The 22,296-nt window shown below is 53.9% G+C and overlaps 1 protein-coding gene and 1 long non-coding RNA gene across 2 annotated transcripts in view; one reads left to right on the top strand and one right to left on the bottom strand.

Moving 5' to 3' along the window:
- Positions 1-28: 28 nt before the first annotated feature.
- The window catches only part of KIAA0930 (KIAA0930 ortholog), a 41,747-nt gene continuing 19,479 nt past the window's right edge, over positions 29-22,296 (top strand). Inside the window, exon 1 of the mRNA XM_017529493.2 lies at positions 29-176. Within this exon, the coding sequence (XP_017384982.1) occupies positions 113-176 (64 nt within the window). The 5' untranslated portion in view covers positions 29-112. The remainder of the gene's footprint in view (positions 177-22,296) is intronic.
- On the bottom strand, positions 10,362-15,783 carry LOC108304994. Its single transcript, XR_005200418.1, has 2 exons — positions 14,961-15,783; positions 10,362-11,997 (listed from the first exon to the last, which is right to left on the bottom strand). It is a non-coding gene; the product is annotated as an uncharacterized LOC108304994 (long non-coding RNA).

Here is a 22,296-nt window from a genome sequence, read left to right on the forward strand (position 1 = left end):
CGCGCCCGCGGGGCTCCGGGCTGGGCCGCCCGCCCTCCCCGCCGCCGCCGCTGCCGCCGCCGCCCCCGAGCCTGCGGGCGGCGCCGAGGCCGAGGAGCGCTCGCTGCAGCACATGCTGCGTGCCATAGCGGAGGAGCGCGGCCGCCTCAGCCTGCGCCGCGAGGTCTGCGGCCTCGGTAAGTGGGGTCCGGGGGCGAAGCCGGGCCGGGGTCGGCGGGGGTGAGTGTCTCCGGGGCGGCCTCTGCGCGTCCGTGTCTCTGTGCATGTGTCATGGTCGCTCGGTCTCTCCGGGTGCCCTGTCTTCCTCCATGCACCCCCCGCCCCTGCATCTGGGTCTTCGTGAGTCCCGGGGTGTCCGTCTCTGCTTTTGGTCCGACGAGCGCCCCGCACCCCTGTGCCCGGGTCTCATTCGGCGTCTCCCTGTGTCAGTCCGTCCGGGTTTCTGTCTCATCACCCTCCTTCCTCTTCGTGCTTCTGCGGGTCTTCTTCCTTCTCCAGGAAGCTCGCCCCGGGCCCTCAGCGCGGCCGCAGGGAGTGTGGGCGTGGGATCTGGGTACACCCTTAGCCCAGCGCGGCAGGGCCGAGCCCTCGTGGGCTCTGGGTGGACCTCCCTGCGAGCGTGCCCTGGCCACTGTCTCCTGCTTTCCGAAGCCTTTGTCTTTCTGCACCCGCCGGCCCCTCGCCTCCCTTAGCTGTATCCAGGGACCTGTTGGGCAGTGGCCCCCCGATTCCGCCCGCTTGGCAGAGGGGCAGAGCCTGCTTTCTCTCAGTGTGATTCTGGTCCTAAGTCATGGATCTGCTGGTGGGTGTGGGCTGGGGGAGCCTCGTATTGTTTGGAAGGGCCTGGGACTGCAGGTGTGGGTGGGGTCTCCCAGCCAGTGAGGTAATCCATTACTGATGGATCGTGCCCAGGCTCAAGCCTGGGAGAAGCCCCCTCTTTTGTCGTCTCAGGTTTGTCATCTTCTCCATGGAAAAGACCCCTCCCTCCTCCGTGCGGGGAATGACTTCATACCACATTGTCAGCCGCCCCCCACCCCACCCCCAGGCTGGGCTGGGGATTTCTGAGGGGGTGACAGCATTGCTGAGTAGGGAATGTCAGCCTTCCAGATTCACTCAGTGGCCCCTTCATTCACCATTGGGGAAACTGAGTCCAAGAGAGCAAACTCACCCCCAGGGTCACACAGCCACAGGGACATGGCAGTCCCAGGCATTCAGGGTCCCTCAGCAGGCCACACCCTGGAGGCTGGAGTGGGGAGAGGAAGTAAATTTGAATCCCTTTTGTAGGACGCAGGCTGAGCATGAGAGGCTTCGCAGTGAGCAGGCCCCAGCCTAGCCTGCCTGGGGTGAGTGCTCCTCGTGGAGGGGTGGGGGTGGGGAGTGCTTATGAAGTGGAATGGACAAGAACTTCAGTGGTTGACAAGGTTTCAATGGTTTCTTGCTGAAAAGGTGTCAAAATTTAGTTTTGAGCAGACACTGGAGGATGCTCATTAATTCATTCTGCAGACAGTCATTGAGCACCTACTGTGTGCCACTCTGGCAGTCCACCTGTCACCTGGCACAGAATATCTGAGCTGGGATGCACCTGAGGGACCATCTGCTGTAGGCCACTTGGCCCTGTCTACTCAGCAGCTGCAGTCAGTTCCTCCCCACTCCCCTGTCCACACACATCTCCTGTCCTCTGACCACCTTTACCCGTGAGCACCTCTCCTCTTTTAGCCGGCTCCTCCCCCAAGGAGGCTGCAGGGCTATTCCTGGAACAGTGAACAGTGTAAATGACACCTAGCATTTACTGAGCACTTACTATGTGCTGGGTGCTTTACTCATGCCGCAGATTTAATTCTGACACAGTACTGACTTTGCAAAGGAGCAGCATAGTCTCCCTGTCAGCCATGAAGAGCCTGAGGGTTAGAGAGGCAGGAGGCCTGCCCAGGGACAACCAATGAGGAAGCAGCATAGCTGGGACTGACCCCTTGCCAGGCTGACCCCAGAGCCTGCCCTCCACTCCTGAGTGTCCCCAGCCAGGCCTTTCTGTGCCTATGATTCTCACGATAGTTCTTTGTCTCCTCTCCTGGCCTCCCGCACATGCAAGGTCTCCCATCTCACCCTGCTGCTGAACTCAGTCCCTGCAGGGCTCCGAAGCACTGCACTTTGACACCTGCTGTTTTCTCTGCCCGGAAGGCTGCCCCTACTCATTTGCCCCCCGAGCATCTGTAAGTTTTCCTTTAAGTCTCAGCTCCAATGCTGCCCCCTGGGAACTCTTTCCGACTCCCAGGCACACAGTCTTGTTCTGCCTGTGTTCTCTTTGTGGCAGGTTTGTGTCGTTAGGACAGTCAGGACGCTTGTGGCCTTGTCATGGTCTGTGTGCTGTCTCCCCAGTTAGCACATGAGGCCTTTGAAGGCATTACCCAGTCTGAGTTGTCTTGGTGCCCAGCATAGGGCACATATGGAGCCGGTGCCCAGTAAACATTTATCGAACAAGTAAGAAAATTATTTTCTGGACTGGCAGATGAAGGGCGTGGAGGGCCACAGAGATGGGTATCTTAACTTCTTAGAAGGGCTCATTTTTGGCCAGGCGCCGTGGCTCACGCCTGGAATCCCAACACTTTGGGAGGCTGAGGCGGGCGGATCACAAGGTCAGGAGTTCAAGACCAGCCTGGCCAACATGGTAAAACCCCATCTCTACTGAAAATATAGAAATTAGCTGGGTATGGTGGCATGCACCTGTAATCCCAACTATTCTAGAGGAACCTGGACTCAGGAGGCAGAGGTTGCAGTGAGCTGAGATTGTGCCACTGCACTCCAGCCTGGGCTACAGAGTGAGACTTCATCTCCAAACAAAAAAAAAAAAAAAAAAACAGGAAGGGCTCATTTTTCAGATGAGAGATTTGATGTTCAGTGAGAGGTGAGCTTACTAGGAACTTAATGTGCAGAGTGGAGCTGGAACCCAGGGGTTGCCCAGGTACCCAGAGCATAGGAGCCAGAACACCAGTCCTGGAGCACTTGTGTGTCCACTGAGTCATCAGCCCTCTCAGGCTGCAGGGGCAGGGTTGTGTTTGATCATCTCCACTTTACATCTGTGACAGCCTGTTAGGTTTATGAATGAACTTAAATCTCCCAGATTTTTGTTGTTGTTTAGCGACAGCTTGGGTTACTCAGAACCATGCCATGTCCTCTGAGGTTGTTTTGAAGGTGTCAAGGGAGCCTCAGGTGGAGACGCTGGGCTTTGGCTGAGTGGTTGTCATTCTCTGAATCATTGTCTGTCTATAAGATGGGACAAAGCTACTGGTCCCCTGGTCTGCACTGAGGGATTGTCGCTCAGGGATTGTCCCTTAGCTCTCGTGATGAAAGGCACCTTGTAGGTTCACACCTGGCTTTCGAGGCTTGTCTGTGGCAGCCTCTGCAGTACAAAAGGACTTGAACGCTTGCTCTGTGCTAAGAGGGGCAGGAGTGTTGGGCCCTGATCCCTGCCTTGTGGGAGGGCACAGTCCGTGGGAGCACGGTCACTGTTAGCTGAAGTACAAACCTTGCTGGAAGCAGCGGGGCTGCGGCTGCCCCAACAAGATTTTGGTATTGCATCCACAGAACACTGCTTGTGACTCCAGGTCACAGATGAGCCAGGCTGGCCGGCCGAGGTGGCTTCTGTCAAGCTCCAGAATCTCTGAGCTGGGAAGACTCAGGTGATTCAGGAGCCAGGTGTGCAATGCAGGTGTTTGGGTGAAGAGGGGACAAACCCTGCCACTTCCTACCAGGGCTTGGGCCTTCTCCTGGGCCCTGGGCCTCAGCCCAAGCACGCAGGCCCCCTTTCAACAGGGGCAGCCCTGACAGTTGGTCAGGCGATGTGGATGAGACCTGGGCTCGAGACCCAGTGTGAGTCCTGAGAGGTGCCATGAGCGGGTGGGGCCCACATCCACTACTTGCCTCTGAGCATTTTGGAGCCACTTGTCCCTGGCGTTTGGGGCTATAACCCTTTTTTAAGTAGCCTGGGGGGATTCTCCCTGTGTCTGGAGTGCTGCAGAGCAGAAGGGGCGTTTTATGTTCCTTCTTTCCCTTTGTCTTTGGAGTAATCCTACAGGGCAGACAGTGTTCCGTTCTTCTCTTTGTCCTGATGAGGGAACACTGGTTGGGGGAAGTAATGTGCCCCACCTGGAAGGCTAGAAAGTGGCTGAATCTGTCGGAGGCCAAGCTCTTAATTGCTTGACCCTGTGCAAAGGTGAAGCCCACCCAGCCCCGTCCTCAGGGTGCTGAGGGTCTGGTGTCACAGGTTGTGTGGCAGCCTGGCCACAGTGGATGGAGGCAGGGCCTCAGTGGAGCTGTAAGCACTTAGCCAGAGGCCACAGAGAACGGAGCCGCCAGTGTGGCCCACGGGAGGGGTATGTGGACAATGTGGCCTTCAAGCAGGGCTGAGGCTGGGTGTTGCGTGGATGGAGGAACAGAAGCTCACTTGGCTCTAAGGGGGGCTGTGGGAGTCGAGGCTGGAGTAATCCCTGGCTGAGGATTTGGTATTTCCCAGCGCTGGCCTCGGAGAGCCCTGCAGGTGTGATTTGTGGGGCGGCTGCACGGGAGGGGCCATCAGTGCCGAGAATGCTGCGTGCCCGCTGCGAGCCAGTGCCTGGCACCTGCTGTGTTTCCTTCAGTCCCGCTCCCGGAGAGGTAGGTTCTGCCATGACCTCATTTTGCAGGTGAGGAAGCTGAGCTTCAGCGGGGGAGTGATGGACGCAAGGCTATGTAGCTGGCAGGTGACAGGCCTGCGATTCCGGCTGAGGCCCATCAGGTGCAAATAGCCATCTCGGGAGGCATCGTGGAATGGGCCAGAGGAGTGAGGGGGAGAGCTTTGCCTCTGTGCTGAATGCCTGCCTGTGCCAGGCTTGTGGATGGGGAAGAGTGCTGTGCACCCTTTGCCTACCCCCCACCCCTGACCCCTGTCACTTTGCTAAGCCAGGTGTAGCTGGGCATACGTGATGGAGGCCCGGGGGTGTAGCTGGGCATACATGATGGAGGCCCGGGAGTGTAGCTGGGCATAAGTGATGGAGCCTTTAGTGGCAGGCACCGCTGGAAAGGAAGCCTGTGAGCCCTGGGTAAGCACTCCAGCCCTTGGGCCTCAGTGTCCTCATCTGTTGACTGGAGACCACAAACTCTCCAGGGACTTGGGGATTGTGTGAGAGAAGTGACAGAGTGAGTGAGACATGGCAGGTTCAGGCTTGGCACAAACCCCTGGCATGGAGTTGGGCATAGACCAGGCTGCTGCTGTTGTCCAGGATGCAAAGCGTCCGGCCCGGTGCCTGCATGTGGAATTGGGGTTGTACTGGCGCCCTGACGCTGCTTTGAGTTGGTATGGAAGGTCTCCCTGGGCTCCTTGGGGCCCTCCAACCCCAAGGCAGTCAGAGCTGGTTGTGGGCCAGCACGGTGGGGAGGAAGTGTGGCCGTGTGGCATGGCAGCAGAGCCTCTTTCAGTTCCTGGCCCTATTTTAAGGGTTGTGGGTTCCGGCCTCTACCCATTCTGGGGCTGGAGCAGCCCCGGAGGCTCTCTCCTGAAGCTGAGACTCTGGGTCCTTTCGGGGGAACCTGAGGATGCTGGACCTCACACTTTCAAGAGGCCAAGGACCACAGCTGCACGGAAGACTCTGCAGTGGCCGCATAGGCACCCCCAGCCAGGGTGAGGACACTGTGCTGCCCTGCTCTGCGGCCTTGGGGAGTCATTTCCGCCTCTGGCTTCCAGCCTTCTGCAGAGGAACTTCCACAGCATGCGCTGTCCCCTCACTGTCCTGGGTCTCCTTGCCTCCTTCATCCGGCTGGGGAGGCTTGTACCAGCCACACCATGAAGCTGCTGAAAAGAAACCCCAAGCAGGAGACTTGTTAAAAAACAACCTTGGATTTCCCAAACAAATTGTTTTCCAGTATAAAAAAATGTTATATGCATGTTACAGAAGCTGGAAAACAGAAGAGAGAGGAAACGATTATTCCTAGTTCCAGTTACCCAGAGACACACTATTAAGTTTGCAAAGTCCTGTCCTCTGATCTTTCTAGAGGCTTTTAAAAGAATACCTGATTTCTCTACACACGTTTCTTAATCACGCTTTTTCACTTAAAGTTCCTCAAACATCTCCCATGTTGTTCAGACTCTAAACGTTAAATGACTGCCCGAGAGTGGGGTGGGCACGCGATGATTTACTTAATTGGTCTCATGTGGTTGGAAACATAGCTTGGATCCAGTTTTCACTGTTCTAAATAACACAGCAAAGCTTTCTAATACGTGCAGAGGTGACTGTGTTTGGATTATGTCTTTAAGCTAGCAACCTGGGAGGCTGCTTCTTGGAGGCTGCTGTCTGACCCCCAGGGACAGGGATAGGACCATAGGTGGAAGACGGGTATTTACTGGGCTTCAGATGAACCCTTTTAGACAGCTTGTGTGGACTAGGAAGGTGAGGCTCGGAAGGTAGTGCTGGGCGTCCCAGCCGAGGGCGTGCAAGGAGCTGAGGAAGGACCCAGCCTCAGACTCGCCATTGGGCCTATGCCCTGACAGTCTGTGATTCTCCAACCTCATCTTCTCACCCGAGAGCTCTCCTCCTCAGGTTTCAGGCTCGTCTTCCCAGAGCAGGAAGCAGAGGCCCCCTGTTCCCCATTCAAGGAACGCAAGGCTTGAGAGCTGAGCCCTGAGCACAGGCCAGGCCGACGCCCCACCTGCACCCACACACACACTGACCTTCCACTCCTGGTCACCCCTCACTCTGGGCCACCCCAGCTTGCCGGGGCCTTAGAGACAACAGAGACGTTTGCCCCTCAGGGTCAGTACATGTGCTGACCTTGGCACCCGGCCTATGCCAAGGCCCCCGGGTGTCAGAACTCAACCACAGACAGGAGCTCTGCAAGTCCCAGTCCAGGCTTCCCCGATAGGGTTTGGGTTTGGGTTTTGGGAAAGCCCTGATGTGTGGCAGCAGTCCCCATGCTGTGCTCTGGAGGCCCTTGTCCCTCTGATCCCTCCTGCATGCAGTGTTGGGCTAAGCAGGGCCAAGCAGGACTTGTAAACAACACGCCATCTAATCTCATAACCCCCGTCAAGGTGGGAGTTAGCCCGTGTCTTACAAGGAAGACCGGAGCTCAGAGGGTTGGAGAGACCTTCCCTCAGTCGTTTCCAGCAGCTTGGGTCTGCTGCACTCAGCTTCCTAGGAGGGCAGAGCTCGCTGCCCATCACCCAAACCTGGCCGTCCTGCCCACCCTCCCAGTGTCCTGAGAGCAGCCACCAGGTCCCCTGGTGAGTCAGAGCCCAGCGCATGTCCTGCCCCCCAGGTGGGCACCAGGGCTATTCTGCAAAGTCAGTCATTGAAGCACGTTCTGACCAGATGTGATTTCCCAGACATTTCAGGTGACATCCGCGGCAGCTCCTGTGCTGAGGGGACCTTTCCCACCCAGGCCTACCGACTCCTTGGAAGAGGGGCTGTATGCCCTGTGTGGCCTGTGCTGGGGGACTCGGCCCAGCCTCTGCTTCCTTGTTCTGCTTTGAACCTCAGCCTTCCCTCCCTGGAACACCCTGCCTGCCTCAGGCCACCCACCCGGTACCGCACTGTGTTCAGAGCACAGAACCCTGGAGAACTTTTAAAACAAAATACCTACTCCTTCCCACCTGGGCATGTGAGGAAAGGTCTTCCTGGGGGGGACTGGAGCTGTGGTGTAATGCATTCCCTGTGCCTGGGTAGGTGTGTCAGCCTGGGTTGGTGGCCACTGGGATATCTGTTTGCCACCCTGCCCCCATTTGATGGATGGGGCCACCGAGGCTCAGAAGCAGGAGAGAACTGGCTGTGATGCCCTTCTTCCACCTTCCTGATCTGGCCTGCTTCCAGCCACCTGTCCTTGGACCTGCCTGAGCCCTAACGATATGAACCTTAACATCATTGACATTGACACCTGGCAGGAGGTGGGTGGGAAAATCAGTGTTCCATGGGATCCTTTCCTCACCCTAGAGATACCTGTGCCCCTGAGTCAAATTGAACTCTGCACATCAGGGAGACGGAGGCTGAGGTCAGGTACAGGGCCTAGCTCAGCCCTGCCACATGTAGAGGCGGTGGGCCAGCCTCCCCTCGAGCCAGTCCCGGCCCACTCCGCAGGATGGGCATTCTCCTGGGAGAAGATCTGACTCCGGGCTTCCTGTGCCTGATGAGCTTGGCCCTCCCAAGGTAGGGCGGCAGTTTGCTCTTGGTGCCCCCGTCAGGCAGCAGAATTCCTGCTCAGGCAGCAGAATGTCCTCTGGGTCACAGCACGTCCTGGAGGAGCTGGGATGGAGCAGAAACCAGCCCAGCCCTGTCACTGACACAGACAGGTAAGGGAGGCTCAGAGTGAACCCTGACTGGCTCACAGGGCAACGAGTCAGGAGGGCTGGCTGCCTGATCTCAGCAGTGCCGCCTGTTGCCCTGTGGTGCGGGTGAGGAGACCCAGGCCTGCGAGCAACCGCAGAGTTCCCTTCCTCCATGTGTCCGGTATCTTTATATAAAAATGCCTTGTATTGGGGTGTGCTTTGAATCTTGAAAAATGCCTTTCACACTTTGAGCAACACTTATGGCAGAGAAAGGGGAGAAAAGCAGAATACCAATTCACTTTTTATGAAGTGCGTGGATTATCCGTGTAATTATGATAGAAAAGTGCTGCCCTTACACCCTTGTGTGTCCTCACAGCAGTGCTGAGCAGAAGGCAGGAGGGGTGTTGTGCCCATTTGCAGAGGGAGACCGGGCTTCGGAGTGATAGGCGGTCCTGGGTGAGGTGGCCCTGGGCTGGGCTTCTGCCTTCTAGTTCTTTCTGAAACCTTGCTTCATAGGCACCTTGCCACTTTCCAGCACCAGCAACCCTACAAGACCCTTGTGCCTGTTAATTTCTTGCCTTCTCTGCAGTTTCTGCTCCTGAGGGTACACTTTGTGGATTTGTAGTCACCATTGCATCATTCATGGAGGTCGTATTTACTGAGCCCTGGAAATGCAGTGCTGAATTAGGATTGACCCTGACTCCTGGGAGCTTGGCGCTCACTAGGGAGGGTGTGGTGCAGGCCAGTACAGGGTGATCGTTCATGCCTCTGGCTTCTTGCTCCCCCGCCTCCACTCGCCCACCCCCCCAGCTGTGTATCCCGTCCACACACACCGCTGGGACCAGTCCAGACACCCCTCCGATCTCCAGGCCCCGCTGCCAACATAGGAGATGAAAAATACCTTTCTTCTCACCTTAGGTTCACGGCTGAGGTTCCTATAACAAGGCATGTTAACAAGAGAAAAGGGTAATTTAATAGAAGTTTTACTTGATAGAGGAGCCTTCATAAGGACGTGAAGGTCCAAAGAAAAGGGCTGAACATGTGTATTTTCTTTTTTTGAGGCAGAGTCTCTATCACCCAGGCCGGAGTGCAGTGGCGCAGTCTTGGCTCACTGCAGTCTCCACCTCCCGGGTTCAAGTGATTGTCCTGCCTCAGCTTCCCGAGTAGCTGGGGTTATAGGTGCCCACCACCGCTTCTGGCTCATTTTTATGTATTTTGATTAGGGATGGGTTTCAACATGTCGGTCAGGCTTGTCTTGAACTCCTGACCTCAGGTGATCTACCCACCTCGGTCTCCCAAAGTGCTGGGATGAGAGGCGTGAGGCAGCGCGCCCGGCCTCAACTGTTTATTTTCTATGCTAGGTTCGATAAAGAAGCAGGTAGTTGTGGAGGAGTTTGGATGAAGAAACGTGATCTGGCGATAATAAACTGGTGAAGCTTATCGGGGCCTCTTTGTTGAGATTCTTCCCTCAGCAAATCCCTGTGTCTTCAGAGATGAGGATGTTCTTTTCCTCTGGACATAGAGAGGGTGCCTCTCACATGAGGGTCTTATGACCTGCTTCAGGGAGAAGGGCAGGGGGAGGGTGAGAGGACCTTTCTGCTTCTGCTGTTTTCTCAAATGCCAGCATGTCGTATTTTGGGGTAGCATGGCCTGAACCCCATCACCAGCTTCCCTGGGACATCTGCTCCTACCTGTGTCTCAGGCACCTCCAGCTCAGCCTGACCAAGACTTGACTTGCTGCCCGACCTGTGCATGCTTCAGGAGTCAGCCCTCCCTTGCCCCTATGCCAGACTGTGCCTGGGCTGTCTCCCCTCCCCACCTGCATCGCCCCATATGTCCCCACTGTGGACATTCCTGACTGTCATACCCTGCTGCTCACACCTTTTTTTCTTTTCTTTTGACACGGAGTCTCACTCTAATATTTAGCCCAGGCTGGAGTGAAGTGGCGCGATCTCAGCTCACTGCACTGTCCCCCCACCCCCCGGTTCAAGAGCAATTCTGTCTCAGCCTCCCGAATAGCTGAGATTACAGGTGCCTGCCAACGTGCCTGGCTAAATGTTTGTATTTTTAGTAAAGACGGGGTTTCACCGTGTTGGCCAGGCTGGTCTTGAACTCCTGATCTCTGGTGATCCACCCACCTTGGCCTCCCATAGTGCAAGGATTACAGGCATGTGACACCTCGCCTGGCCTATGCTCACACCTTTAAGAGCCTCTTAATGTCTGCCAGGTATATAGTCCAAGACCCTTGGTGACCTGCCCATGCTGACCCCCTGAGCTCCAGCCGTAAGACTTGTTGGAGAGGGTTCCCTGAGGGCCCCTCTACACTCTGCCTGGAATCACCCTCCTCACCCTGTTGTTGAGGGTGTGGGTGGGGGGCTCAGCTCTCAGCTCTAGGGCCCTTCTTTGGCTTCTTCCTGACCAGTTGGTGGAGTCCGCCACCGCCCCCCTTGTTCTTGATGGTACCTGTCGATTCCTGCCCCAGTGCTATGACACTGCACAGCCCCCCGTGTGTAGTTCCTGTCCCTCTCTTGCTCCCTGAGCTCCCCTTCAGGGCTCTGGCTCTGCGTCCTTTGCACCAGCTCAAAATAGATGGATGCCTTGGTGCAGGCCCCTGGGAGTGGCAGGGGGAGCTGCCGAGGGTGGCGTTTGGAGGGCGTGGGTGGAGAGGTCCCCTTCTGGTGAAGAGGTGATCATTTGTTGGGGAGCTGGCCCTTGAGTGAGGCATTCCCCACACAGGGCCTCTCCTGAGTGGAGACAGCAGGAAAAGGGCAGGGAAGGTTCACGCTGTAATTTGATGAGTGGCTTCAGGGAAGTCACTGTAGCCCTCTGGGCTCCACTCCTCTTTGCAGAGTAGGACTGCCTACCGCTGTGCCTCTACCTGGGGGAGGGAGCGTGGGGCAGACCTAGAGCCTCAGAACATGCCGTGCAGAGCTGTACCTCAGTTTCCTTTTATGAAGTAGGGAGAAGAAGGTTGACCTGGCCACTGCTCACAGCCAAGGTTCTGGGACATATGTTCACCGGTCCACACGCTCAACCACTTGAAACCTAGCCACTTGTAAAAAGCACTGTGGACAGGCAGGAGCAGCTGCTCAGGGAGGTTGGCGCTGTGTGTGCTGGGGTTTGAAGGAAACAAGACAAGCGAGAAGAATCACATCCCACTCTGGCCCCACAAAATGGAAATCGGAACCCTGTTGTCCCACCACCCTGTGAAGAACTGTGACTTCACACTTTGGGCCGTCGGTTTCCTGCCCCACACCCCCAGCTCTGTCTGCAGGTCCATCCTGGCAGCCCACAGGCTGTCTGCATTGGCTGGTGCTGACCCGGGCCATCCCTGAGAACGCATCTGCCAGGGTGTGGGGATCTAGGATTCCAGGTTTCTCCTGATCCCAGGAGGACGGAGCTGCCTCCGCATACAGTGGGAGTTCGTTAGCTGCTGCTCAGCTCCCGCAGCAAACCCCAATGAATCAGCCCCAGCCGGAGCTGCTGTTCTGCTTCAGGGTGCAGGGATGAGGTCATCTCTATCAGAGGCTGCGACAAGAAGGCTCTGCGTCCAGGATCTTCCCTGAAGTTCAGTGGGGCCTGTTCTCTCCCAGGGACAGTCAGAGCAAGAGCAACTGCCGTTCCTTTATGGAGGGGTTTTCATTTCCGCCAGTATGGTGTCGGCAGCGTTTCATTCTGATGACAGCCCGGTGACGAGAAGGGCATTGTCCCTGTTGGCAGAGGGAGACAGTGGGACTTAGGCAGAGCACTCGTGCAGGGTCCCATGGCAGCAGGGGGTGTTGGACCTCATTATCCTGGTCTCAAGGCTGGGGCCGCCCTTCTCATGCTCAGACATGCCCCTTTCTCCAGGGAAGAGTGTTTGATGCCCTTTTTTTCTGGGTGGGCCTGACCTGGCATAGTGTATGAGAGCCCAGCCCTCCTGGTTTTCACAATGAAGGGGGTCTCAGAAGTCAGAGTAGAGGAGGGCGAGGAATGAGGGTTAGTGCGGGAGTGGACACTTCCGAGAGGACGCTGCCTGCAGAGAGCAGGGGCCTAAGACCCCCGGGAAGGCAGAGCAGCAGAAAGGCGCAGAAGGTGCCTTGCGTCCTTGTGCTGTGTGGTGTATCATCGCCTTGCACCTAGTACTTGTGGGCCTGCACACACAGCACCTGCGTGGGCCAGGTGTTGGGTGCAGGGGTGAGTAGCACTGGGCAGACAGGTCCAGCTGTGTGTCTGGCTCCCACTCAGGGCCTGCGCAGTGAGTAGGGAGTGGAGGAGTGAGGGAGTGGCCGAAGGACGTGGCCCGAGTTCCTCCACCAGAGTTTGGCATCTCTGCAGATACCGTGAGCTGGCTGGAGTGGGTGGGCCTCAAGGCTCTAGGGTTCTGTGACTTCCTCGTGACTTCCAGCCACAGAGCATGTTGACATGGAGGTGGGAGGACGTGGAATGATGACTAGGCAGTGGCTGGGTGACCTCAAGCCCAGGCAGTGAAGGAAAGGGCGGGGAAGCTGGTGGTGCCAGCTCCTGGCCGAGATGGGGCACCTTCGCGTGGGTGTCAGGAGACACCCTGAGAAATTACTCAGGAAGCGGTCAGCTGGTTGTATAGGAGGACATTTTCTGTGTCTGAGCAGAGTAGTGAGTTAGGAGCTGGGATAAGGCCCCCATGAGGATGATCTCACAGAAGATGGGAATTTGAATCTGGAGCCACTTTTGCGGCTTGATGATGGTGCTTAGGAGATACTGAAACTGTCTGGAAACAACTGTGGGGTGTGGGTGGCAGGCGCAGTGGTCACAGGTGTTGGCAGGGGTTTGTGGGAATTGCTGCTTGGAGGACGATAAAGGACGCTTTATGGGAGCTCCAATCCAGCAGAGCCTCCAACCCATACAAGGCACTTCGAGGTCAGGGTCAGGGTTTATTCCCCTTTGTTCCCCAGGACCTCACGCAGTGCCTGGGGCAGAGCTGGCCCACAGAACTGGATATGAAGCCCAGCCCCCACCAGCTTGCAGGGTACCCAGACTTAAAGGCCTTGGTTTCCTAAGCCGTAAAATGAGGCAATGAGGAGGTCACAGATGTGGTCTGGGGTTGCGAAAGCACTTCAAGGATTTCACTACGTTGTGTAAGTTTAAGGCCCATGACTAAAGTTCTGCCTGCCGGCAGCGGGGGGTGGGTGGAGAGGCTGCCGTGTGTTCTTTGAGCACAGCGAGGATGGGGCTCACCATGTCCTGTGTGTGTTTGTTGTCGTTCGCTGACCCTGCGGTGGATACTGGCCTGCGCTGGGTTCCAGATGCCCTGCCAGCAAGGGGCCTTGTCTGGGTTGGGAGGAGCCCTCAGGACGGGTAGTCAGGAACCAGTGTGACAAGCCCATAGCATGGTGCTGGGAGTGGCTCTGCAGGCGGGTGGGGCTGTGGCCTGGCCCTGCCCCATGCCAGCGGAGCAACTGCAGACCAGGTGCTCAGGCTTTGCACACCAAGGCACTCATCAGGTAAATGAAGGGAACTATTCTTACCTCTCAGGATCTTTGTGAAGATCAAGGGAGGCAACATGGTCAGGTGTGCGTGGGCACTGGCAGCACCTGGGATGCCCTGGAGGGCCACAGCTGCGTCAGGGAAGCCAGTGCCAGGGTGGGGAGGCAAGGAGGGCACCCGGAGGGGGTGGCAGCAGAGGTCAGCTTGGCCTGAACTGACTTGCACGGGCCAAGTGGGAGTGGGCCCTGTGCCAGTGTCCTGTGCTCTGTGGCGTGGTCAAGACCTGGTGAGAGGAAGCAAGGCCTTCCAGGGGGATACAGGGCATTTGGTTGGGGAAGAAGGGCCAAGGCTGGCCAGGACATTGGGGACCACACGGTAGATGTCGGGGGCTACCTGGAGAGGCTGGCAAGGGAGCCTTGGCTTCTTCCTGAGGAAGATGTGGAACCAGGCAGGGGTTTTAGGCTCGTGCTGTGGAGACCCCACACTTCCCTGGGTCAGAGGAGAGGGCCCAGCCCTGGCCCTGCTCACGTGGGGATGCAATGGTCCAGCTCCCCTCCTCCACGTGCCTTGTCAGGGCAGCCAGGGGCCTCCCTTTGTCTTCTGTGCCCCGAGGGAGGAAGGCCCTCAGCTGGAGAGGCCCTGGGAGAGGCTCTGGGAGGCACCAGTGGATGAAAGGCCTATTGAGGGGCCACAGAAGCCTATTCATCCGGCCCTGGCTGCCTGGGTGCAGCGGCTTCCAGAGGGCCAAGGGCCTCCTGGACTCTCCCCAAAGAGGCCAGTTGACCCCCACCTTTGAACCGTGGCCAGGGCCAACTGGAGTCTGTTGCTGAGCCCGGTGTGCTCTCGAGAGGCCCTTGACCGAGACAGTCCCGGGACAGGCACCTGGCATCTGCAGGCTACCCCATGGCAGAGATGCCTTCTCAGCCGCTCCCCACCAAACCCTTCGGGGTCTCCAGCCCTCTGGGGATAACATAGAACCCCTGACCCACCAAGGAGGGCCCGACCCCTCCAGCTCTGCTTCCCACTCCACGTCCTTGGCCCCAGGGCTGCTCCACTGTCCTGGCCTCACCCGTCTCTCCCCAGTGGAGCGTTGAATTCTGTCCACGTTTGCCTGTTTGACCCATAGTTCTCCTTAAGTCCCCAGCTGACTGGCATTCCCTGTCCAGCCACCTCCTTCCCTCCTGGCCCCTGCCACAGCCACCATCTCACTTCTGTCTGTGTTACTTACCAACAAATCCTCCTTCCCCTGAGCTCTGGCGGCGGGGCGGGGATGGCATGAGATCCTGCTCGCCTCCGTGCTCTGGTGAGGGGCACTGGGAAACTGATGCGAGGATGACTGGGTTCAAGCGCCAACTCCAGCCAGCCGCGGAGCCGGGCAGTCTCTCCCTCCTGCCGCGTCCTCATTTGTAAAATAAAACCTGCTTCAGTTGTGAGATCAAGAATGCCAGGCTCCAGTGTTTAGTGCCACGCCTGGCACACAGGAAGCCTGGGTGTATTTGTAAACATGCCGCAGAATATTTGAAAAACAAGATAAAGTCATTCTAGCTCCGCCCGTCTTTGTCTTTGTTTGCAGGATGAGGATCTGTGTACTGCACCACCCTTCACCCTACGCTGGGCATGTTTCCTGTCATTCCTTCGGTCTTTCCTGCTAGGCATTTTTAAAAATAGACAGTTTCCTTCCCTTAAGTATTTACGTGTAATTTTGTGTCCTGGCTTTTTTCCTCCACCATGAGCATTTTTCCAAGTGATTGCATTGTTAAAAATATTTTGATTACTTTTTGTATAGGTAAACTTGCTCAGGGTATGAAATATGAAAGGTATGAGAAGGTTCTTAATGAAAACACGGAGTCTTCTTTCTCTTCCATAGTTTCTCTCCAGAGGCCAAGAGGACACTAGTAATAATGTAAATACTTTCCCACCCTGGGTGCTGACCCTGGGTGCTGGCTCAGTGCTGACCCTTGGTGTTCATCTGGTGCTGATCCTGGGTGCTGGCTCAGTGTTGACTCTGGTTACTTATCTGGGGCTGATCTTGGGTGCTGGCTCAGTGCTGACCCTGGGTGCTTATCTCGTACTGATTCTAGGTGCTGGCTTGGTGCCAGCACAATTTTAAAGGCTTCATGTGGATGGACTAACTTAAACTCTCAACAACCCAGGAGGTAGATACCATTGTTACTGCCATTTTGCAAGTCAAGAAAAAGGCACCAAGAAGTTTGGGATTTGTCTGTCACATGACCAGAACTGCTGGAGCCAGGATGGACCCTGACAATCTGGCTTCCTCACCTCCCTTCTCTTCCACAGGCTCTAACCTCCCAGCCCACCAGTCCATACTTTTGGGCATGCTCTGTGCATAGCAAGCGTCTGAGTCATCTTCAGTGATTGGCTTTAATGAGAAAAACCTCTAATATTGGTCTGCTCTCCATTTTTCACTTCATTTATCCTAGAGAACTTTCCTTTTCAGAACAGATAGAGTTGCTTCAATTGTTTTACTTGCTACATACTATTCTGTTCTGTGAATGTCTTATAGTTAGTTTTGTGAACATAATGATCAAAGTGCTGGGATTAAAGACATGAGCCATCGAGCCCGGCCTAAACCATTCTTTATTCCTGATTAAATCTTGCTTGGCCAATGGCATATATTTTTAATAAGTTAATGGATTCCTTTAAATACTATATTGAAGATTTTTGTCTTGACATCCATAAGTGAGATTAGCCTGTCATTTTCTGTGTGTGTGGTCTTTGAAATCAATACTATGCCTCCTTGTGAAAAAGAATTGGCATATTTCTTAGGCTCTAAAATTGTGTGAGTAGCCCTGAAGCTTGCTGCCTGTTTCTTGTAGCTCTGGTAGAATCGCCTTCTCAAAATCACTTCTTGGCCAGGGAGAGGTGGTCCATGCCTGTAATCCCAGCACTTTGGGAGGCCAAGGCTGGGGGATTGCTGGATCTCAGGAGTGCGAGACCAGCCTGGGCAACATGGTGAAACTCGTCTCTACCAAAAATACAAAAATTAGCTGGGTGTGGCTGTCCATGTCTATGGTTCCAGCTACTCAGGAGGCTGAGGCAGGAGGATGACTTGAGTCCAGGAAATGGAGGTTGCAGTGAGCCAAGATCACGCCACTGCACTTCAACCTGGGTGACAGTGAGATTCCGCCTCAAAAATAAATCACCTCTTGTCTTGCTGTGCTAATATACTTTTTTGGGGCATGACTCTTGGACATTTTTCTCTATTTAATACAGAACCATCATTTTTAATGGCTATAAACTATTTTAATTAGGGTTTTACCATGACTTGCTTAACTTGTATGGTTTAATGGTTTAGAAAAGGATTGGAGTGGGTTTCAAGGAATGCCTTCTAAAATCTAATTCATGATTATTCCCAGGGTCTGGTTAATGGAAAATGTTCCAGGTTGTCATAGGAACCACTGTGGCAGTTGTCATTCATCGTTTCTAAGTGCCTGTTGCACTGCTGAGCACTGCGTGGGAGCTCATTTGGTCTCCATGGTAACCATAGGAGGCAGCAGCTCTGATTTTACTGATGAGGAAACTGCAGGTGGAGAGCTTACCCAGGTGGGCAGTGCATCAGAAAGGGGAATCCAGTCTGCCCTTGAAACTCCAATCTGAGGAAGTCTTCCCCCATCCCGTATTGTGATTGGATTCATGTGAAAGGCCTTGAAAGATAAACGTTTCTCTTCCTTTTTAGTGTACCTCTGAAGAACCATCTCCATGGAAAATAATTAAATTATGTTAAATTGGCACTCGGCTGGGAAGCGGACCCCACAACCCCTGTGCATGAAGCCCTTGTCCGAAGTTCTTCTAGGGGTTCTTAGGATATCCCAGGAAGCCCTGAGGGTGCTTCAGGGCTCAGAGTGGCCCCTGTGAGCGCCCTGCCGCCATGGGGGACTCAGAAGTTCGGGGAAGGGGAGATTTGAAAGCCTAAGTTGCTTTCTTAGCTGTTCACCAGGAGACCCCCTGGTTCCCTCAGTTTCTGCATTTGTAACATAGCGGGGAGAATCCTTGTGCAGGGCCAGGCTAAGGATAAGGATGAGGGCTTACAGAAGGAGGATGTGGGCTCTGTTAGAGGGGCTGGGTTTGAGTCATCTAGCCACTAGAGTCTCAAGTTTTGGCTGAAAACGAAGACTGAAGTTTGCAACTAAGCTGAGGTTGTCCCCACCTTATAAAGTTGCCATGAGGATCTGAAAAGACAATGGGTGAAAGGGCTTTATAAACTAGTGTAGGCTGGGCACGGTGGCTCACGCCTGTAATCCCAGCACTTTGGAAGGCCGAGGCGGGCGGATCTCCTAAGGTCAGGAGTTTGAGACCAGCCTGGCCAACGTGGTGACACCCCATCTCTACTAAAAAATAAAAATAAATCAGCTGGGCGTGGTGGTGCATGCTTGTAATCCCAGCTACTCGGGAGGCTGAGGTGGGAGAATCATTTGAACCTGGGAGGCCAAGGTTGCAGTGAGCCGAGATGGTGCCATTGCACTCCAGCCTGAGCGACAAGAGCAAAACTCCATCTCAAAAATAAATGAATAAATAAATAAATAAACTGTAGGATGCAGGGCACACGCAGGCTGTCATCACACTCCTTCTGCTGAAACCAGTGCTGTTGAGCTGTTGGTGCCATTATATCACTGATCCAGGGTTGTGCAGAATTAGGAAAACCAGTGGCAACTCAGAGGTGGCGGACGCCACGTTGGGGCATGGGCGACCCAGGCTGAGTGCTCGCCTCCTGCATTCCCCCTCCCCTGGTCGTCCCTGGAGTCACTTCCCTGGAAAGGACTCTGCCAGCTCCGGAATTTGAAGACAGTGACTTACAGAAGCAGATCGCTCGCTTGAGGCAGGGGAGGCGGCCGGATCACCATAACTCCTGGCATATAACAGTTTTCCTGGTCCAGACCATTGTCATTATTTACAGATTCACTTACTCACTGAAATTTATTTGTAACCTCAAAATCAGTACTCGCGATTCTTCCAGGTTAGTGACTGACATTCACAGAGTGGTGAAAAGTCCCTTACCTGACCCATGTTTCCAACAGCTGAGGTTGGACGAGGCGATGCTCCACCTTCACCTTCCTGTGTTAGTCCTCACTGTAAAGAAGTGTCCTTTTTGCAGTCTAGTTGGTGCTGTGTGTTTTACATTGTTTGTGCTTTTAGCCAGTGATTTAAATGGCCCTGGGCTGAGGTGCTGTCTCTCCCAGGCACAAGATGACTGTGATGTACTTCATGGAGAAAATGCGTGTGTTAGAGAAGCTTCATTCAACGTTGATTGTTGTTGGCCATGAGTTCAACATTAGTGAATAAGCTATATATTAAATAAGGTATCTTGTTTTTTTGTTTTTTGTTTTTTTTGAGACAGAGTCTTGCTCTGTTGCCCAGGCTGGAGTGCAGTGGCGTGATTTTAGCTCATTGCAACCTCTGCCCTCTGGGTTCAAGTGATTCTTCAGCCTTAGTCTCCCAAGTAGCTGGGATTACAGATGCCTGCCACCAAGCCTGGTCAATTTTTGTATTTTTAGTAGAGATGGGGTTCTGTGATGTTAGCCAGGTTGGTCTTGAACTCCTGGCCTCAAGTAATCTGCCTGCCTTGGCCTCCCAAAGTGATGAGATTACAGGCAGGAGCCACCGAATCTGGCCTTAAATAAGGTATCTTAAAAGAGAAGCACACATACAGCAAGGTTGTTAATTGATCAGTTGCTGAATCAATTAGTGATCAGAGGGCCCTAACCCTGCATGTCCCCTAGGAGCCAGTGGGTCAGTATTGACTGATTTAGTGTTCATGGCTGCCTCAGATCAGGAGACTGGATGGTAATCTGGCTCCATAGGACCCAGGAGGGAAGGCAGGCCCGCGGGCACAGAACTGTCCGAGGTGTTGCCACAGTGAGCCTGGCTCAGCTTTCAGGGGCCACGTCTGCTTCCATAAATCTCCACTGTGCTTGAGGGTAGGGAAAACCTGCAGCCCTAACTGGTAAGATGGTAGGGAGAAGGGACAGAGAAGACTGGAGATGAGGAGGCTCTGTGCTGTAGTGGCAGCTCCCAGACCTTGTGACCCAGGAGGTATCTTGCTCAGCAGGCCCTGGGAAAGCGTGAAGGAAGAAGGGGTTTGCTTGTGGGAGAAAAAGTCAGCAGTGACTTCACAGACCACACAAGCCAGTTGTACCTCGTGTGCTTATTCACAGCCAGTGACTGCACCATGTGGCCAAAGGACACTGGAAGGCTTGGGACCCACTGACATCACCCGGGCAGGCCACACTACCATGCTTGGTGGCAGTGGTTCTGACATGCAGAGCAGAGGGTCTCCAGCAACCCACATGCCGTGGCCAGAGCTGTGCTGCCAGCAGAGCACTTTCACTTCCAGCCAGGTCCTCATCTTTGTTTCTGGGAAGGTGGCAGGTTAAAGACCCATCTGACAGACTGAATCAATAAGGGCCAGAGAGGGCGAATGAATTGGCCACCTGAGCAGGGAGGGATAGCGTCAGGTCCTGAACTCACATATGTTTGACTACAACTCCTAACGTCGTGCCATGCCACCGGCAGTCAGAGATATCCCTCCAGTTCTGACCTTTCCTGGCTCTTGGATGTGGAGTGTGTCTGTGTTTGCCTCCCTTCATCCCTCTGAAGAGAGGAAATCTCTTCTCTCTCCACTCCCCCACCCCTTTCTTAATGAGTCTTATGATGTTAAAGCTGTACATCATGGGAAAAAGTAGTATAATCTTATGACTGAAAATATTAAGTTAAAAAAAAAAAAAAAGAAAAGAAGCACTGTGTTAAATTCATCCACGCCTACCATTCTGGTCTATTTACCGCTAGTGTTTCCATGTGCTCCACAGTCGTCATCGATGTGTCTACAACTCGGGGTTCTGCTTTTTCACTAAATGTGGTATTACACATATTTCCATGTACCTGCATGTAGTCTTTATAACCATCCTTTAAAAAGACTGATGACGATTTGGTTGAATATATACGGCATGCTTTACCTAGCTGAGGAGTCAGTAACGGCAGGACATTACGACGTCCCTTCCTTTCGTTGTGGTTATTGCTGTTACATCATTTTCTCTCGTTAGTAACACGTGAAACCTTTTTGTGTTAAAGGCTTTTAATTTTCACTCTGCCATAAGGTAGATGCGTGGGAGTGAGAAAATACTCATTAGCTTCTTACGTTTTGTTCTCTAGCATATCTGAGAGTTCCAGTTCAGTGTACCCTTGCCAGCATCAGCTATGACTTAACAATTTTATTGGAGGATAATTTATGTAAAATAAACTGCATATACATAGAGTGAACAGTTTGATATGTTTTTTAATTTTTTAAGTTAATTTTTTGAGACAGGGTCTCGCTCTGTCACCCAAGCTGAAGTGCAGTGGCGCAATCTCGACTCACTGCAGCCTCCACCTCCCAGGTTTAAGCAATTCTTGTGCCTCAGCCTCCTGAGTAACTGGGACTACAGGCATGCACCACCACGCCCAGCTAAGTTGTGTATTTTTAGTAGAGATGGGGTTTCACCATGTTGCCCAGGCTGGTCTTGAACTCCTGACCTCAAGTGATCGGCCCGCCTTGGCCTCCCAAAGTGCTGGGACTACAGGTGTGAGCCACTGTGCCCAGCCTAAACTTTATTTGTTAATACACTTTTAAAGACAGAGTCTCACTGTCACCCAGGCAGGAGTCCAGTGGTACGATCATAGCTCACTGCAGCTTCGAACTCCTGGGCTCAAGTGATCCTCCCGCCTCAGCCTCCCTAGGAGCTGGGACCACAGCATGTGCTAGCATGCTCAGCTAATTTTAATTTTTTTGTAGAGTCGGGGTCTCACTATGTTGCCCAGGCTGATCTTGAACTCCTGGCCTAAAGCAGTCCTTCTGCCTTGGCCTCCCAAAGTGCTGGGATTACAGGTGTGAGCTACCTCACCCGGCCAAGTTTGGTAAGTTTTAATGGCCATACATACCTGTGAAACCAGCGCCACTATCAAGATCCAGAACATTTCAGGGCAGCCACCCATCTGCTTTAAGTCACTACGGTTCTGCCTTTTCTGAAACATGTGAATGGGATCGTACAGTAAATAGCTTTTTATGTCTGACTTCTTTTGCTTTGCAGGACAAGTTTGAGATTTATCCATGGTGTTGTATGGATCCCTAGTTTGTTTTTATTGTGACATGTGTGCATTCTGCTGGTTTCCAGTTTGGGGCCATTATGAGTAAAGATGCTGTGACCATTTGTGCTTCAGTCTCTGTGTGGACATGTGCTTCATTTCTCTTGCATAGGTACCTAGGAGTGGCTGGTGGCTGGTTTTGTAAGTGTATGTTTAACTCTTTGAGAATCCAGCAGTTTTCCTAAGGGCTAGGTTTTCTGTTGTTTTGAGACAAAGTCTCTCTCTGTTACCCAGGCTGGAGTGTAGTGGCGGGATCTTGGTTTACTGCAAGCTCTGCCTCCTGGGTTCAAGTGATTCTCCTGCCTCAGCCTCTTGAGTAGCTGGGACTATAGGCATCCATCACCACACCACGCCTGGCTAATTTTTGCATTTTTAGAAGAGATGGCATTTCATCATGTTGGCTAGGCTGGTCTTGAACTCTTGACCTC

This window comes from Cebus imitator, unplaced genomic scaffold (genome assembly GCF_001604975.1).
Source record: "Cebus imitator isolate Cc_AM_T3 unplaced genomic scaffold, Cebus_imitator-1.0 Scaffold59, whole genome shotgun sequence".
NCBI lineage: Eukaryota > Metazoa > Chordata > Mammalia > Primates > Cebidae > Cebus > Cebus imitator.